Source organism: Rhinolophus sinicus, linkage group LG01 (assembly GCF_036562045.2).
Source record: "Rhinolophus sinicus isolate RSC01 linkage group LG01, ASM3656204v1, whole genome shotgun sequence".
Classification (NCBI taxonomy): domain Eukaryota; kingdom Metazoa; phylum Chordata; class Mammalia; order Chiroptera; family Rhinolophidae; genus Rhinolophus; species Rhinolophus sinicus.
The window spans coordinates 1,709,177-1,727,105 of record NC_133751.1 but is presented as its reverse complement, the minus strand read 5'-3'; the positions used below and the strand labels follow the sequence as shown (position 1 = coordinate 1,727,105).

At 57.9% G+C, this 17,929-nt stretch overlaps 1 protein-coding gene across 1 annotated transcript; it reads right to left on the bottom strand.

Annotated features, from left to right (window-relative positions):
* Positions 1 to 4,072: 4,072 nt before the first annotated feature.
* Positions 4,073 to 15,847, bottom strand: DNMT3L (DNA methyltransferase 3 like). Its single transcript, XM_019745692.2, has 12 exons — positions 15,685 to 15,847; positions 15,129 to 15,218; positions 14,817 to 14,861; positions 14,086 to 14,165; positions 13,893 to 14,005; positions 12,889 to 13,060; positions 10,748 to 10,835; positions 9,507 to 9,595; positions 7,920 to 7,995; positions 7,459 to 7,598; positions 7,067 to 7,128; positions 4,073 to 5,344 (listed from the first exon to the last, which is right to left on the bottom strand). Exons 1-12 carry the CDS (start codon positions 15,791 to 15,793, stop codon positions 5,176 to 5,178), a joined length of 1,233 nt encoding a protein of 410 aa, XP_019601251.2. The 5' UTR covers positions 15,794 to 15,847; the 3' UTR covers positions 4,073 to 5,175.
* Between the last annotated feature and the right edge of the window lie 2,082 nt (positions 15,848 to 17,929).

The following is a 17,929-nucleotide window of genomic DNA, read 5'->3' as shown; positions in this document are numbered from 1 at the left end:
CCAGACGGGCGCAGAGCCGCGGGTCTGGGTGCTGTAGGTGTGCCGGAAAGCGGGGAGGGGTGTGGTATCAGAGAGGAGGGCGGCCAGGGGCGCTGCGGGGGGGCTGGCGGGGCTGGAGTGGCCGTGGGAGGCTAATCGCACCCCAGTGTCGCCCAGAAAGTCGCTCCCCCAAAGCGCCCGGCTCCTGCCCGCTGCGCCCTCGGGCCCCTGCGGCCCAAGTGTCCCTGCCCTAGGCTCCCTCCCTCCCTCCCTCGGGACCTCCAGCTCTTCCTAGTGAAGGATCCACGGCTCTTGAGGAACGAATGAATGAATGGAAGGAAGGAGGGGAGGCAGGCAGGCTCCACTGTACAGTGCAGCCCTAGGTCTCCCCCTCCTGCCCCCCAGCTTTGCTCTCCGATACAGTGTGGATCCGATACAATGTCCGCAGCAAATTGGCGTCTTACAGGCTCCGCGAAGCCCGCCGCGTGGAAACCATTTCATTTTTGCTGGGCGGGAGAGACCTGGCATTCTCGCTTTCTGGTCTAGGAAGCGCTACGCAGAGCCGCGGAGCGCGCTTTAAGGCGCCGTTTGCTCCCTTCCTCCACCCCGCCCAGCCCTCTCCGCGGGGCGCAGCTGAGTCAGTTCTCCCCTCCCTGCCTGCACCCACCGGGGTCGTGCCGAGGAGGTGAGGGAGGTGGGGCCACAAGGGAATAGGGTGCCCTCCCTGCAGAGGCCGCCAGAAAGGGCCTTCGCTCCCAGGCACCCCGCTCAGGACGGGAGGCTTTTGTCCCCCTGGAGCAGGCAGGGGTGTGTGTCCTGCTGCCTGGGCTGATGTGGGGGCAGGAGGGACAAGGTGTTGGTGAGGGCGGAGCCAAGGGGGTTCTGACAGTCCTGCCACCTCCCTCCGGCTGGCATCGCTGGCCAGGTCCTCCGTGCAGCCCAGTTAAAACCTTTTGAAAGGCAGAACCTCTGCCCCGCGGAAGTTTCCATTCTTGTGGGGACGAGCAAACAAGACAAGGTAGCGAAAGAGACGGGCTGGGAGAGGGGACACATGCTGCTGAGGAGGGCGGGGGCTTGCGGTTCTCAAGCCCGGGCTTCACCCCTCCCCGTCACGCTGGGGGACTGGGGTGGGGCATTCAAAGAGGCCAAGCGGGGTTCACCCTCCCTTTTAACCGGGGCGGGCAGGGCCAGGGACCTGGCTCCGTTCAAGTGTCCAGTGAGGGAACAGACACTCTGAACTTGGGGGAGAGGGGCGTCGCTAAGCGGACAGGAGACGGGGGTCGGGATGAAAGGTAAGATCTGGCTAGGAAAGCAGTGGGGGGGCATAAATCAAATCAGAGGGTGGTCTGAGGATGCACTCCATTTTCGGAACCAGAAAACCAGTGCAGTCCAGTGCCGCAGCTTGAAGAAATGTAGCCGGGTACACTGGAGGGGGGGGGGGGCCACCTTATCAGGCCCCGCGGGGCTGGAGGGGACATGATGTCGGTGGCTTTGGTTCGTCTCCCCATGCGTTGGCAGCAGCTGGCCAAGAACCGCGTTTGGAGAGGGCCAGCCTCCGCATTACCCGCAGATGAGGAGGGAGGCCGGGCTAGGTGCGCCCCACCTCCCCCACCTGCCCACGTCCAGCCCCGCCCTCAAGTCCGAGATTCGCTCTGATTGGACAGAGAAAGGCCGTGCTCCACACTAATGGGTTGCCGCTTTACTCCGATTCCCACGGGAATCCCCACTCTGCGGGGATTCGGGGTGGGGGGTGGTGGACCCCACATGCAATCTCAAGGACTGTTGGAGAGGAATGGGTGCTGGGGAATGGAGAGCCCCCCCTTGGTAAAAGTCTCCCTCAGAGGGTATCCGCTCTTGTAGAGTTGGGAAGGTGCCCAGTCAGGTGCGTCCAGTAGCACAGCCTTTCAATGCAACCTGGGCACTGCTCATGGCAGGGGGGCGCAGGGCAGGCAGGGGGCTTGAAGGGGCCGACACCGAAGAGCTGGCGGGTGCTGTGGCTGGTGGGGAAGGGGCCAGGCTCTTCTTCCTGGGCAGCCCCCGCCCCGGACCCCACAAGGACAAGTGCTGCTTCCAGGCCCACCCAAGAGTGGGGACTCTGGGCCCAGGTCATTGAGCAGGCAGTGCATCTGGCCGGGAAGGGGACATCCAGGCGGGACTGGGGTCATGGGTGAAGGGGCACCGCCAGGAGTGACGCCAAGACCAACCCCAGGAAGTTCGGCCGGAGACATGTGTGCTGGTTTCCAATCCCAGCTCTGATCCTCAGGAGGTGTGTGACCTCGGGCACGTTATATGACCCCCTCTGTGCCTGCATTTTCCCATTTGTGAGGTGGTGAGAGTTATGTGTCTTCCTCATAACACAGCTGAGTGAGTGCATGGTTCTTGTGACTTAACACACATAAAGCACTCACACTAGTGCCGGCACGTGTGTTAGAAACACGGAGAGCTCTAAGACAAATGGAAAAACAGACCAACACACTCCACACGCTTCCTGCAGGGACGTTTCTCAGGCAGTGGAAGGTGCGGAGGGAGCAGCCCCCTCCAGGAATGTCTGGGCTGAGCAGGGAACCAAGTAGGAGTTGTATTCGTGCCGGGCACTCGGAGCTCTGAGTGCAAACGTGGAAGCAAGAGGGTGCACCGTGGTGCTGGAAACCTGGGCTCTCCCACGGCTATCCTGCAGCAGCTCCCTGAGGTCCCCACAGCCATGTGCCTGTGACAGGCATCAGTGGCTGATCCCTGGTCCCAGGAGCCCATCTTTTCTCTCAGGGCACCTGTGGGTGCTGTAACTAATGACCACAAACTTGGTGGCGTAAAACAACAGAAATGCATTTTTTGCAAGTTCTGCAGGCTGGGAGTCTGAAATCCACACTCCTCCAGGGCTCTAGGAGAGGACCTTCCTGCCTCTTCCACCCCTGGAGTCCCCCCTCCCCGATGTCCCCTGGCTCGAAGCTGCTCACTCCATCTCCATGGTCACGGCCTCCTCTGTATGAGGCCACAGCTCCCTCTGCCCCTCCCATAAGGACCCTGGTGATCACATTTAGGACCCACCTGGATAATCCAGGGCCATGTTCCATCTTGATTCCATCACATCGGCCAAGTTCTTTTTTGCCATATGCGGTGACATTCACAGGTTCCAGGAATTAAGACAGGGACATCCTTTGGAGGTGATTATTATTCAGCCAACCACAGGGAGTCCCAGACAGGGTGGAGGGGGCTCTGTGGCTGGCATGTAAGTACTTAGAGGAGGAATCTGCAGGTATTTGGGAGAGAACTGAAAGCAGAAAGCTGTTCTGAGTGGCTCTGGGCCCTGTTTGGGACCAGCCTGGTGGGAGGGGACACTTATTAGGCTGGGCCCCACAGCATGGGTTACCTTGGGTGGAAGCAGCCTGCAGTCAGCCTGCCAATGCACAGCCGTCAGCACGCCTTGTGCCGTCAATTGCTGCCATGAGCGCACGTCTTTGTGGTCAGCTTGGATCCAGAGCTTGGCCTCCCAACGAGGTCTTGCCTACCTGGATGTGCTGTGCCCATGTCCCTCCATGTTTCTGGGGCTCCCAGGGCCTCGGTTTCATTACCGATCTTGCTAACCTAGTCCCTGGACATGGGACCTGTGGCATCAGAGGGGAAAGTTCACATCGCTTTGATGAGGATGCCTGCCTCAGCCGGGGCTCTCCAGAGAAACAACCAACAGGACGTATATAGAGAGAATTTACTTCACAAAAGTGGCTCATGCAGTTATAGGGGCTGATATACCCCAAAGCTGCAGGTGCAGGGCTGGAGACCCAGGAAAGCACTGAAGGGGAGCCCACACACGGTCTGGAGCCGGGCAGCCTCCACTCCAGTCAGGCCTCAGGGGCTTGGACGAGGCCCACTGTCGGTCCCATTGGGCTGCTATAGCAACACCGCACACGGGGCTTATAAACAACAGAAGTGTATTTCCCACAGCTCTGGGGGCCAGAGTGAGATCAGGGTGCCAGCCCAGTCAGGTGGGGCCCTCTTCCTGCTGGCACACTTTTCATGTGCCCTCACATGTCAGAAGGGGCAGGGAGCTCGCAGGGGTCTCTCATTCGGGCACTGATCCCGTTCTGGAGTCACCTCCCAAAGGCCCTGCCTCCTCACACCATCACCCTGGGGGTTAGATTAGAACATATGAATGGGGGAGGGGGCACAGACATTCAGATGATAGCACCCGCCCACATTATGGAGGGCAATCTACTCAAAGTCCACCGGCTTAAGTGTTAATCTCATTCAAAAAACACCTTCACAGAAACATCCAGAATAACGTTTGGGACCCTGGCCCACCCTAGTTGATACATGAAATTAACCATCAAACTTCTATTCTACTTGAGAACATTTTTTAACAAACCTTCAAAAGGTGCAATTTTAGCCCCACCTTTCTTCCACAAAGCATCTTACATAGCACTAATGGCACCAGCGCTGGACCTGAGGGTCCCCAGGTCCCGCTGTCATGCCCAGGACAAGTTGAGTGTTTCATGCTCTAAGTCTAGATCCCTTTGGGGGTTTCTGGCTAATCTGGAAAAATCCCTCTGGGATTCAGTCCCTGTGTGTGGAAGGCGGCTCCGTCGACGCTCTAGCCCAGCGTAAACAGGAAGGTCACACACTTTGGAAGTGGGGCGACCTTGGCCTCTGCACCTCTTCTCGTTCCGTTCTTCCTGTACTCACACCCAAAATTCTATGCTGTGCAGAGGTTTGAGGTGCCCCGTGTGGCTGTCATGAGGGTGACTGGTTTTAACTATCACAGCTATTGTGTGACGGCTTCACTCCGTGCACATACGGAGCTCGTGGGACACGTGCTTGTAAAAATGTTTCTTGCTCGTCTGTCTCACCCACACCCCCGAGTCCCACAGAATATAGGCTGTGCTTATACATCAAAACACCAAAAACGACCAACAACTCTCATCAAAAATGTATTTTTAACTTCTCAGCCGGCACACAAACGTTTCAGCAGCACACTACACACCGTGACATCAGGGCTTTGTCCATGGTTTGACGCCAGGCACTTCACCCCCTCCCTTGGAAGGACGTGGGTGGGTCAGACCCAAAGGGAGGGTGGGGCTGTAGCAACCATGGGAAGTCCTGTCATGCAACTAAAATAATAATTTGAAGAGGAAAAAAGAGACATCAGGAATGTTGTTTTTGTTCTAAGAAAAGTCTTTTTTTTTTCTTTCATAGTATAATGACTCATTTATAAAGGGGAAGTGAGTTCACTGAAAAATACTTGAAATATTCTCTCAGGGGGAGAAAACAATTCTTCACCAGCTTGGCTGGCCCTGGGGTGGGGGACTTTGCTCTTTGCCTGTCCCAGGCCAGCAGGGACAATTCCTCTTGAGGCACCAGGGCCGAATGCCTGCTGCAAAGGAGAGAGGAAGCAGTGACCAGTGGTGCACCACGTGTCCCCAGGCCAGGGAGGATGGCGGGCGCGGAGGGCCGAAGGCTGTCTGGTGCATCTCGCCAGACAGTGCGGAGGTCTCTGTTAAACACCCTTTGAAGAGCCCGGAGCATCCGTGTCCAGGGCAGTAGGGGACAAAATGGTCCCCACACCTCCCGCCTCCCCCAGGGAGGAGCTGGTCCTGCAATAAGCAGGCAGAGAGAGACCTCAAGGACAGACCCTTGGCCCAGCTGGATGAGCCCCCTTTTCAGTGAGAAGCAGCCATCACGGAGCAAACCCACAGAGAAGGGGCAGGACTTAGGGCAAAGGCTGGACAAACCACATCGCGCGTCATCCCCAAGGAATTCTGATACCCCCAAGACCCAGAACAGTCAGAGCACATCCCCAAGGGTCCTGTGGTGGCCCATGCTTCAGGCCCTACATGTGGCGCGGGTGGATGAGGAGACCATGGGACCCCAACTTGCAATTTGATGGGACTCAAGGGACTCAAGGCCCCGCGGACATGGCACCCGGCAGCCCCATCTCATGCTCCCAGGTACCCAATGAGTCAGGGGACATTCCTGGACTTCCTTTGAGAGGCAAAGACCACACATGAGACAGCAGAAACAAGCAGGGTCCCTCACTGGCACCGCCTGCACCACCTGGGGTAGCTGCCCAGCATCTCAGCAGGAAGGCTGCCTCCCATAAGCCTGGGTCTCTGTCCTCACTAGTAAGACAGCAGGCGCCTGAAGGGCAACCGCCCTTCATTTCTGGGAGCCAAGTGGAGGTGGTGGGGGGGTTGGTGGGCAGGGGAGGATGGCAAACGTATGGGGCTGTCCACAGAAGAACCATCCAGGCCTCCATGGAGATAGCGTCCTGGAAAGCTGCCTCACCTCAGCCCCACCTGTCACAGATCCCAGGTGTGGACCTGGCAAGGGGGCCTGTGGGTGGGTGGGAAGAGGCTCCAGAAGGTCACTGTGGGGAGGAGACAGGACCCAGCTGTCCATGGTTCACACAGGATCATGCTGGGTGGGGGTACAAGGGGAGAAGCCGGCCAGCCCCTCAAGGCCGGGGTGACAGGGACAGGGACAGTGAGACAGAGCCAGGGCAGATTTCTCAGAGCAGAAAGGCTGCCTGAGGCGTGGGGTTGGCCGAACCCAGAGGCTGAGGGTGTGGGGGCAGTCTGTTCATGAGAACGGACAGTCAGAGAATGTCCAAGGAGGGGGCCACAGGAAGGCCGAGGCCAGGCGTCCAGACAGAGAAGTACTGTGCAGCCACAGTGCACTGTGGGTGTGAGCGAGTGTGAGGGCTTGTGCGTGGCTTGTGTGAGCATGTGATTGTGTGTCATTGAGTATGGATGAGTGTCAGCGGGCTGTGCTCCACGAAGCTGGGAGGGGTACCAGGCCCAGGGACCAGGGGGTGGGGCTTTCTTGTCAGGATGCAGGGAAGCCTGCAGAGTCCTGAGGTGAGGAGCTCATGACATCCGTGCGGCCCCTGGGAGAAGGGCCCTGGAGTGCAGGGGCCCTCCTCCCCTGAGCGAGCCTGGAATTTGGGGGGTTGTCTTGTAGGCCCACCAGACACAGCCCCTGACCTGGGCACAGAGGCCACTGGGCATGGCTGGGCTCCCCGTCCCCTCAGACTCCCTTTTCCTCACTGGGCCAATGTCCCTGCGCCCGCCCAAGGACTGGAGGGCACGGGAAGTACCTCCTCACCGCCGGGATGTTGCTCCACACGAGCACGGCGTCCTGGATGGTCACCGGGTCTGTCTGAGGGTGGGGACAGCGGTTGGGGGTCAGGGCGGCCTGATGGTGACCTCTGCCCCCACAGTGCCACGGGCCTCAGCCACTGTGTGTGGTGTGTCGCGTGCAGGTGTGTGCATGTGAGCAGATGGGGAGCCCAGTGGCGGAGTATCCTGAGTGTAGCGTGAAGGAAACACTCTCCAAGGCCCTCGTGGCACAGAATGAACCTCACGGGCCCTGCAAACTGAACTCTGAGGCCTCAGGGGTCGGTAAGTGAATTGCCGCCCCCCGAAAAGGCCCAAGTGTCCCCGGGGAGGCCTGGCCGGGCCAGCACCCCGAGACTGCGCCTGCACGCACCTCCAGGAAGCGCGTGGCAACCGAGCGGTCGTCCTTGCTCAACAGCAGGTTGTCCACAAACATCCAGAAGAAGGGCTGTGGGCGGCCCTGCCGGGGCCTTGCGTACTGCAGGATGCGGTGGAACTGGAGCAGGTGCCAGCCTGGGGACCAAGCAGCCAGTGCGCTGGTCTGCCCGGCGGGTGCAGCGATGCGGGGCACAGGGTGGGCGGGGCTGGGGCCCGGGCTGGGGTGACTTGGGAAGGGCAGGCCCTATCTGGCTGCCAAGGTGTTTCTGCGTCATGGGGAGACATGTCAGAACCCACCATGCTGTACTCACTGAACATGGACAGTGCACGCCAGTTATCCACAAAAAAGCTGCTCTTTAAAAGTGCAGGCAATTTGCAATTTCCGCTGTCCCTGAGGAGGCTGGGGTGGGGGTGGGGGGAAGAGGGGGCCTGTGATGAGGGAGATGGTGCTCTTACCGGGTGGGCGGTCACAGGCCTGGCCCGGGTGCGGTGTGCAGCCATACACAAGGTCGAATGGGCCCCAGTGCTCCACCTGCAGGACACGGGGCGGGGGGGGGCACTGGGGGCCACGCAGGATGTGGGCGGCCTGTCCCAGCAGCAGGCTCTGCGTGCCGAGCGGTGGCACCTTGTACCTCTAACCCCTGATTCACACCAAGGCTGACCCAGTCGGCTCGCAGGACCCCGGCAACATGGGCAGGCAGTGCGGCCCACTGGGTCAGACCCACCAGTGTCCTCGATCACCACCGGCCTCAGGGAGCTCGTAGCTGGCTATCACTGTCTGAGGCGAGTCCGGCCGCCTCAGAGCTGGGAACCGAGGTGACTTCTTTGCGGCAGACATGACCCTACAGAACCACTCCTGGGAAGGGGGGCACACTGACTCCCCAGGATCCATGCGGACTTTGTGTATCGCAGGAAAATACAGAATGTGTCCCATGACGTGACAGCCAGCAGCTCACAGCTGGACGCCGACTGTGAGGTTGCACGCCCCCTTTAGGAGCATGAGCAGTGGCCACACAGCGGCCACGGTCAGCGGTCACTCCATGGCCGAGCTGGAGGTCGATGAGACACGACCACTCAGTCGCCTGAGCAGAAGCTGGAAAGGGAGGTCTCCAGTCACAGAAGTGGTCCAATGCCCCTCTCCTGGGCGATGGACGTGAGGGACTCTGGTTAATGACACGTCTCACCTGTGGCATTCTTCTTAAAAATGCAATTAGTGGAAAAACCTAAATACTGGCTTCTGAGTGGACCCGTGCTGCTCCAAGTCACAACAAGTGCCTGCATCCCGAGTTCAACCCCCAACCTCCCACGCCCCCTGCAGCATGTTCTCCATGTCACAGCAGCTCCTCGTGGCATCTGGGCCCCCGTCTGTCACAGCTTCCTGACGGCAGCAAAGGTACCGACAGGGAAGGAGGTGAGCATTGGCTGGGATCCAAGACACAAAATACGGTAAAATAAGACCGGGTCTTATATGAATTTTTGCTCCAAAAGACGCATTAGAGCTGATGGCCTGGCTCAGTCTTATCTTCTGGGAACCATGGTACTTGCTGTGAAAGCCCAAGCTGGGTGCTGGGGAGCCATTTTAGGCACTTTCTCCAAGGCCACAATCCAGAACTAGCCTTCAAGGGAGCCAGGACATTTCATGACTGTTCAAAGGCTATTTTCAGTCAGCGCTTATTGAGCTCAAGATGCAACACTTTTACATTGGGGGAGGGAGGGCCTAAGCCCGTCTGGGCAGCACCCTCACAGGTGGTGGCACTGGCACCTGGGATCCACCAGATCGGACAGCAGGCTGGGCTGACCGCTCTGCTCTGGGCTGTGGGCAGCATGGGGGCCACGAAAATGCCCTTATCGTCTCTCCCACTGCGCGGTGAACAGCCAGCGACGGTGCCAGCGGGCGCCAAGTCCTGCAAGACCCCCAGTCCACCCTCGCTGGGGCCAGAGCTGTGCAGCGTCCGGCTGCCCCACCCCCATCGCACAGCAGCCCCCAGGACTGCCTGCACATCTGCTCTTATCTTGGCGTCTGGACAAACAGGCTGTACTTACGTCCCTCCGCACTATGTTGGTGACATCATCGAGATGTTTTAGTCTTCCTGTGCCAGAACCATCTTCCAAAAAGCCCAAACTCGTCAGCTCTGGGTCAGGAGAAATAAGGACACAGAAGGCCTAGTGTTGACTTTGACCCCAAATGGAATCAAAAGGCCAATGACTGATCAGCAGACCCATCTGTCATTAAGGAGCAAACTTTGTCCTTACATGTCGGGGGACCGAGGATGAAGGCATTTGCTGTGTTAGAAGCCGAGTGAGCAAACTCCTTGAATATAGATTTGAGAAAGGCAAGCAATTTGTTGTGAACCCAGCCTTCTGGGGCTGACGTCACCCTCTGGGTTAGGGAATCTGCGGGGCGGGCGGTAGATCCCATGTTGATGTCACCCAGCCAGGCTGTGTGACACAGCGGGTGGGCTGCTGGAGCTCCGTATGGCCTTGAGAGTCTGTGGCCTGGGGACGGGAAGCCGAGCCCAGGAACGACCTTACAAATCGGACTCAGAGATGTGTCCTTGGCTGGAGATGAAGGCAGGGCAGCTGCGGCCTGACTCCGGGTCCCTTCAGCTCAAGAAGTGCCCACTCTGTGTGAGTCTCAGGCCCTCGTCCGTCTGTGACATGGTGTCTGAGGCTGCTGTGACCGCACTGCACGGGCACACAGCACAGTGCCAGAAGTGGGGCAGGTCCCTGATTCCATCTGGTACCAGACTAAGGGGTATTTTCATAGATTTTCCTCAAGTCTGCTGGGCCCAGAAGAATCCATGGTTTCCAAAGGCACCGGCAGGTGGGATGTGCCTGGGCTCCCGAGTGGGCAGGACGCCTGAGCCGGGCTGGAGTGCCGCAGGTAGCAGCCAGGGCCCGCTAGGAGTGAGGGTGCCGGGAGCCCCAGCGAGAGGGGCAGCCCTGAAGGTGGCCAGGTGAGCAGAGGAGTCTGAAGTAGGCTTGGTGCTCAGTGGCCATGGGCAGAAAGCCTGGCCACACGCCCTCAGGAACAGCATTTCGTATCTGCCATGTGCATGTTCTTTCCAAGGCCCGTCTTCTGAAGAAGTGATCTCCAGGGCTCCTGCACGCCCGCCCCCGCCCCCACCCCCCTGGAAATGACCCTCCGCCCCAGCTGCCTGGAGCTGCCCCACTCATCGAGTGTGGTGCTGGGAACATTGTAGACCCCACACACCCAGGGCCCCTGTGGGTCTCGCTCTCGGCAGGTGCAATCAGTGTGTGCCCTCTGGCGTCACCGCACTCACCTTTCCTGATATCCCCAAAAAGGGACAACACCCGGACTGGCTCTCTCTTCCACACAGGCACAATTTTATACATCTCAAGGGGACTCTCCTATTTAAAAAAAAAAAAAAAAAAAGACAAGACATTCTGAGGATGACTTGGTTATGGAGCCCCCTTCTGGCCAGCAGAGGATTCTGTCTCTCTGATGAACAGACACACCTGGGACCCCACCTGCCCTCAGCACCACAAGAAGACCCCGCCTGCCCCCAGCAGGTCATCTCAGTAAAGGGCAGGCAGACCCAGGGGCTTTTCCTGAGCGTGGGGGAAGACAGTCCCATTCTGGGAGGAAACCTCATGTTTCTTGGGGAGAGCCCCACTTCTGGGGACACTGAAAGCAAGCAGCAGCAGGGTTCACCCCTTCATCTTTTTCCTGGGGGCTCTGAATGTGGCCAAGCCGCCTGGCACCTCTGAAAGCTGCCAGCAGGAGGCCCTTCTCAGGCTGCGGACTGAGACCTACTGCGCCAAGAACCTGTGCCCGGCACTCAGCCGTGAAGGAGCCACACTGAGGACCGAGGCCCCAGGGAGGCCTGTGGGTGATGCCCGCCAACCCCGCCCCCCAGGACACGCAAGAAGAGACTGGGTCGATCTACTTGGGAAACAGGTCCCCCGAGCCCATGCCCCCAGGAGGGAGCACTTTGGGGTGCCTGGCCTCCAGCAAACAAGACATTCAACTGCCGATTACCAGAGACCAGGCCTGAGCCAGGGGCTGCCTGCCTGGGAGACTTGCAGGGGACCCCAGTGTGCCTGGGGCTCGAGAGATGGGACAGTGAGTGAATGATCAGGGGAGTCTGGGGGTCAGGGGACAGGTGGCCCTGGCTGACTGGAGAAGGTGGGAAGGGATGGCGGGCAGGGCCGCCCTGGCACAGCTCTGATGACACAGGGACACACGTTCTTGTCCCCTGCTGCAGCTGCAGGAGCTGAGCGGAGCCCTCTGTGCCTGGCACTGGGCCGGCATCACCACCATATCTGAATGTCAACTTCATTTTCTTTCGAGGTGAAACTCCTGCACTGTGCAAGCACTGGTCCCTCCACACTGAGACAGTCGGTTTCTGCTACTAAATGGCCCCAGGAGAAGGCTCTCTAAGGAGCACATATGCCTCTTTTCCAAAAATCACCATCAAGATGCCTGCAAAAGTTGTCATGAACATGTCCACACTCCCAGCCTGTGTCAGGGAGGCTGGACAGCACACACGCCCGTGTGCCCCAAGGGGGGCCCCCGGCAGTGCCGTGCTCCAGTCCTCAGAACCGGTCCTGGCCCTGGGGCCCTGCTCTCCTCTGCTTGCTCTCCGAGCGCTCTCACCTTCTGTCTTAGTTTCCTGGGGCAACCACAACAAATGGAAATAAACAGTGTGGCTTAAAACCACAAGTTTATTTAGAAGGCCTGACACGTCGGCAGGGCTGGCTCCGTCTGGAGGCTAGCGAGGCTCTGTCCCAGGCCTCTGGCCAGCTTCTCCAGGTGAGGTGCCCGCACTCCCTGGGCTCCAACCTCTCCCCCATCGTCACCTGGCCGTCCTCTCTCTGTCTGTCTCTGTCTCCCAATCTCCTGTTCTCTCTCTTATATGTCACGAGTCACAGCACTTCAGGCCCCCTAGTCCAGGATGACCACATAGCAAGACCTTTAATGCAACTGCATCTGCAAAGACCCTCTTTCCAAAACAGGTCACGTTCGCGGGCACCAGAGGTGAGGACTTGGGCAGATCTTTTGGGGGACACAGTCCATCCCACGTCGATGAGCCTGAAGCTCCTGCCTGGCTCCCGGCTCCTGGCCTTGATCTTTGCGAGGCCCCATATCCATGCTGGCCGCCCAGGTGTCCACTCCTACTTGCTGAATTGACGGCACACCTCTGCCAAGTCCCTCTCCTCCCTGCTACAAACGCCTCAGTCCCAGGCTTGGAATGAACAAAACCGCCATGTGCAAGTAATTCAAAACAGAGACCACGTGGTGGGACCTGCTATCAAAGAGGAAAGCGAGAAACCGTTTTTTGCCTCACAGCCCCGTCTTTGTCGTGTACCAGGGCAGGTGGGCATTTTGCAGCTAGTGCGCAGAGGAAAGCAGTGAAGCTGGGCCCGCGGGCAGCTGTCCGTCCTCTGAGCGGCCCCTTACCGACTCCTGGTCGTACAAGGCCTTCAGCCGCCCGCGCCACTTGGGCCTCTGCCGCAGCAGCCCGCAGCAGGAGAAGGGCAGGCAAAGAAAGCACACCCAGTGACTCATGGCTTGGACCGTTCCCGCCGTCCCTGGGCCTGCCAGGGCGTCCACACAGTCGAAGCAGTAGCACCTGCAGTGAGGCAGAAAACCAGTGACTGAGCCAACATGGCCTCAGCCAGCCACCAGGGACACCGCTGGCTGTCCGCTGGCAGAGGGAGCCTGCCCCTTGCTTTGGCACAGGCGATCGAAGCCACACCCAGGCTCGTGTGAAAAGACAAAGTTGGCCCTGTCCGTCAGCATCCCACAGGTGGGAAGGTGAGGCTGCGGACCAGGGAAGGGGGACCAGTCCCTCTTGGGGACCTAGAGAGACAGACACCAAGTGATGTGCGGAAGACAGCAGGCTGTTTATGATAAATTTCAAAGAACCCCCTCAGCCACCTGTCTTCCCCCAACCCTGCAGCCTGTGGAAACAGTAAAGGTCTCCCAGCAAATTGAAATGCAGGATCGCGGGGAGGAGGGAGGAGCTACAAATAGAAGGCTGGCCCCTGAGGACAGAAGGGGAGGGGCCACGAATGGTGCTCACACTGGGGACCAGGGAATGAATGTGCCTGCCAACCTGTTGCACCCCCACCCCAACCCCTGGCCGTGACCCGCAGCCCCACGGGTGCAGGGCTTCCCTCACACCCTACATCCTGATGGACGGAGCAGCTACGTCTCGGCATAACAATCACAGGAGGAAAAACTGAAAACACAAACCTTTAGACACCCCACCTACCTTTGTCAAAGCTCTACACCAAGTGAAGTTTTTGAGATGGGAACTGAAAGCTTTGGAGAAAGCCCTCCTTTTGGGGGGAAGTCCCTCGTACTCCGGGATGGGATGCGGGATGTGTGGCTGAGCAGGAGGGAAACATCCTGGGCTCCTGGGCCCTCCCCCAACCCCACCTGTGCGCTCCTGGCCTCACCGGGTGCAGTCAGGGTTCTCGCAGACGAGCAGCGTCTCTCCGGCACAGCAGATGGAGCAGTAGGACTGGTACCCGTCCTCGTCGTACAAGAAGAAGCCGTCCAGGAACTTGTCCTTGGTGAGGGGCAAACACCACTGCTGCCCCCTCTGCTCCAAGAGAGGCCTCCACGCGCACCCTTCACCTCCCTGCTTACCTTGCACGGGGCACACATCCCTCCCTCAAACAGAGGGTGCTGGGTATGCACCTGGAAACTTCCACAGCAGATGCACAGGTCTACGGGGGACAGAGTGCAACGTGAGTCATGACACCCTCAGAGCGACAAGCTTGGGAATGAATTTAACAAAGGAAGCGCAAGACCCATACACTGAAAACCTCAAAACACCAATGAAAGAAATTAAAGATACAAGTAAATAAGGAGTCCCGTGTTCATGGCTCAGAAGGCTGTGAATTGCTAAACTGGCACACCTCCCCACTGGCCCAGACAGTGGGTTTTTTGTTTGTTTGTTTGTTTGCAGAAATTGACAAAACACACATCCTAAAATGCACATGGGAAGGCCAGGAATCCAGAACAGGCAAGCCCATAGAGAAAGAAAGTGGATCCATGGCTGCCTGATGTTGAAAGAAAGAGGGGGGTAAGGAATGGCGAGTGACACGGCTGTGGTTTTTCTGGGGGGTAGTGATGAAAATGTCCTCAAATTAGATTGTGGGGATGGTGGCACAACTCTGTGAACATTCTGAAAACCACTGAACTGCACACCTTAAGTGACGCCTCGGGGCTGGGTGGTGGAGGGGACATGAGCAGGGCAGCCGCAGTGTTGCTGTCCCCTTCCGGGGATGGACGCCTGGGTGAGGCTGCAGCAAGCCTTTCCTGAGCTGGCTGTCATCCCCCTTTACCTAGGCGTGGGCAGGTGTGCGACCGCTCACCTTCTATGTCTCGCTGGTTAACCTTGACTTCATATGCAATAAGATCTGGAAAAGAAAATTAAGAAGTGGACCCTTTCTTCTGCCAATCTGCCATTTGACGGCTGACAAGTCCGTCACAGTTGATTTTCTGAAGTCACAGGAGCCGGAGGACCCCCACCCCCCCTCTGCCTTTCCTGGCATGTTCAACTTCCGAGCTTGGTGGGGGGGGCTCTGAGTGGGGCCCTCCTGGCCCTGCCAGGTGTCTGAATGATGTTGCCCAGGCCTGCGGTTGGCATCCTAAGTGATGGGTCCAGTACCTGAGTGAGCCCTCACCTCTGCGGAGCCCTGGAGAAGGGGGGCACGACAGCTCGCTGGAGCCCACCAGGATGACGTCCGTGCTGCACTCTGCATCTGGGTCCAGGACTGACGCAGCCACCATGGGGACGCCGCCCAGGAAACAGGACACCCATAAGCAGAGGGAGAAAATGGCCCCTCGGCCTCGCCTGAGAGCCCCTGGCCCACAGCATGGGGGACGAAGCCCACCACCCAGCTTGGCCCCACCCGCCTTCTACACTGACACCCACTCCTCCCCATGTGGCAGGAAGGCTGGTGGTCAGTGCCAACCTGGCGAGGGATCTCGGTGTGGCCCCTGTCTTGTCCCTCCCACCGAGGACCCTGTCACAGTTTAAGCTCAGATAGTCTTCTTTCCACAAAGGGGGGGGCTGAGGACCTGAGGCCCTCTGCAGCCCCTGCCTCCATCTGCGCCCACCCACAGCAGGGGGCCCCTCAGCCACCCCCACGCTCCCGCCTCCCACAGTGTCCCCCAGACCCTAGCCTGCGGTGCCTCCTGCTGGAGCAGAAGCCTGGGGAGAAGCAGAAGGGGCCTCACTGATCTCACAGGGCGGCTGCCATGACTCCTCGTCCAGGGCCCTGGCCCGGTCAGGGTCCGAGCTGTCCAGGGGCTCCAGGCTCAGGGTCCCGGGGGAGGAGATGGCCATGGAACCAGGGGAAGGAGCCTCCCAGAAACCAGCAGGAAACACGTCAGATGGAAGGACTGGGGGCCACCGGGGTGTGGGCGGCTGAGCAGCACTGCAGGAGGGGGCGCACGGTTCCCCCAGACGTGCGGGGGCGGGCAGGGGTGGGGCAGAGCGTGCAGCCCTGCATGTGAGGGGGCGCTGGGTGGAAGGTGAAGGGGGTCAGCAGAGGGCTGCTGAGTGGGGTGTGGAGTCGGGTGGGGGAGGGGCAGAGCACTCAGGGGCGGGGCTGAGAGGGCTGTGTCGGGGTGGGGGTGGGGCTCAAGGAGGCGGGGGCGGGGGCCGGGAGGGGGAGTTCATCAGGGGTTCAGGGAGCTGAGGGGGCGTCCACGGTGGGGGTGGAAGTGAGGGGTGAGGGAAGAGGCGCAAGGGGGTGTTTACTTCAGTGGAATGGGCCAAAGGGCATCAGTGGGGGGGTGGAGGGAGGGCTTGGGAAGGGACTCAGGGCCGGGCCCCTGGGCAGGGGCTGTACCCCAGGGCCTGGGCCAGATCCAGTGCTGAGCACGGTGGGGGAGACCCCGGGGGCATGAGCGCCTCCTTCCCCACCTGGGTGTGGGTTGGACCGCGACTTCCCTGTGGAAAGTGCAGTGTGAGGTGAGGGGAGTCACTGGGCAGTGAGACACCTGCTGGTCGCCTCCTCCAGGTGCTCAAGGCCAGTATCAACAGTGATAAGTCAGGTGGACGGTAAGTGCCCTGTGTGGGATGCGATGGGGTTTTCCCCAACAAACTGACCTCTACCGCTAACCAGGAGAAAAGCACCGGAAAATTCCAGGACTCCTTAACTGTCAAGGTCATGAAAAGCAAAGAAAATCTGAAGAACTCATGGCCAAGAGGAGCCCAAGGAGACACGATGATAAATGTGCAGTGGAACCTGGGAGAGGAAAAGGACGTTAGGGGACAGTGAAGGAAATCTCAACCAACTGGGGCTTATTTGCTTAGTTAATAATGTGTCGGCACTGGTTCATTAGTTGTAATAAACGTGTCAGACCAACAGATTTTATTAACAGGAAACTGTGTGGGGCTCTTGGAAACTCTGTACTAGCTTTGTAAATTTTCTGTAAATACAAAGCTGCTCTGAAACAGTTTTCTTGCACTATAGTGCCATTAAGTGTAGTCATGATGCTGCACATTACACCCCCAGGACTTATCTATTTTACAGCTGGAGGTTTGTAGCCTTTGGCCGCCTTCTCCCATTCTGCCCACCCCTCCACCCCACCTCTGGGAACCACGTATCTGTTCTCTGTATCTATGAGCGCAGGTTTGGGGTATTTTTAGATTCCACAAATAAGTGAGATCATATGGTATTTGTCTCTCTCGGTCTGACTTATTTTACATAACATAATATTCTCTAATCCATCAACGTCGCAAATGGTAATATTTGATTCCTTCCATGGCTGAGTAATATTCCATTGTATCCATGTACCACCTGTTCTTCATTCATCTATTGATGGACACTTAGGTTGCTTCCTTATCTTGGGTATTGTAAATAATGCTGCAATGAACATAGAGATGAGAATATCTTTTCAAATTAGTGTTTTCATTTTCTTCAGATAACTGCCCTGAAGTGGCATTGCTGGCTCGTAAGGTAGTTCTAGTTCTAATTTTTTGAGGACCCTCCATACTGTTTTCCACAGCGGCCGCACCAATTTGCAATCCCACCAACAGTGCACGAGGGGTCCCTTTTCTCCACGTCCTCACCAGCCCTTGTTATCTCTTGTGTTTTTGATAAGAGCCGTTCTGATAGGTGTGGTGATGCCTCATTGTGGTTTTGACTTGCATTTCCCTGATGATTAGTGACATTGAGCATGTTTTCATGTGTCCGTTGGCCGTCTGTATGTCCTCTTTGGAAAAATGTCCATTCAGGTCTTCTGCCCATTTTTAAATTGGATTGTTTGGGTTTTTTCCTATTGAGTTGTATGAGTTCTTTATATGTTTTGGGTATCAGCTTCTCATCAGATAGTGATTTGCAAATCTCTTCCTTTTAGGAGGTTGCCTTTTCATTTTGTTGACGGTTTCTTTACTGTGAGAAGCTTTTTAGTTTAATGTAGTCCCACTTGTATATTTTTGCTTTTGTTGCTTTTGCTTTTGGAGTCAGATTTT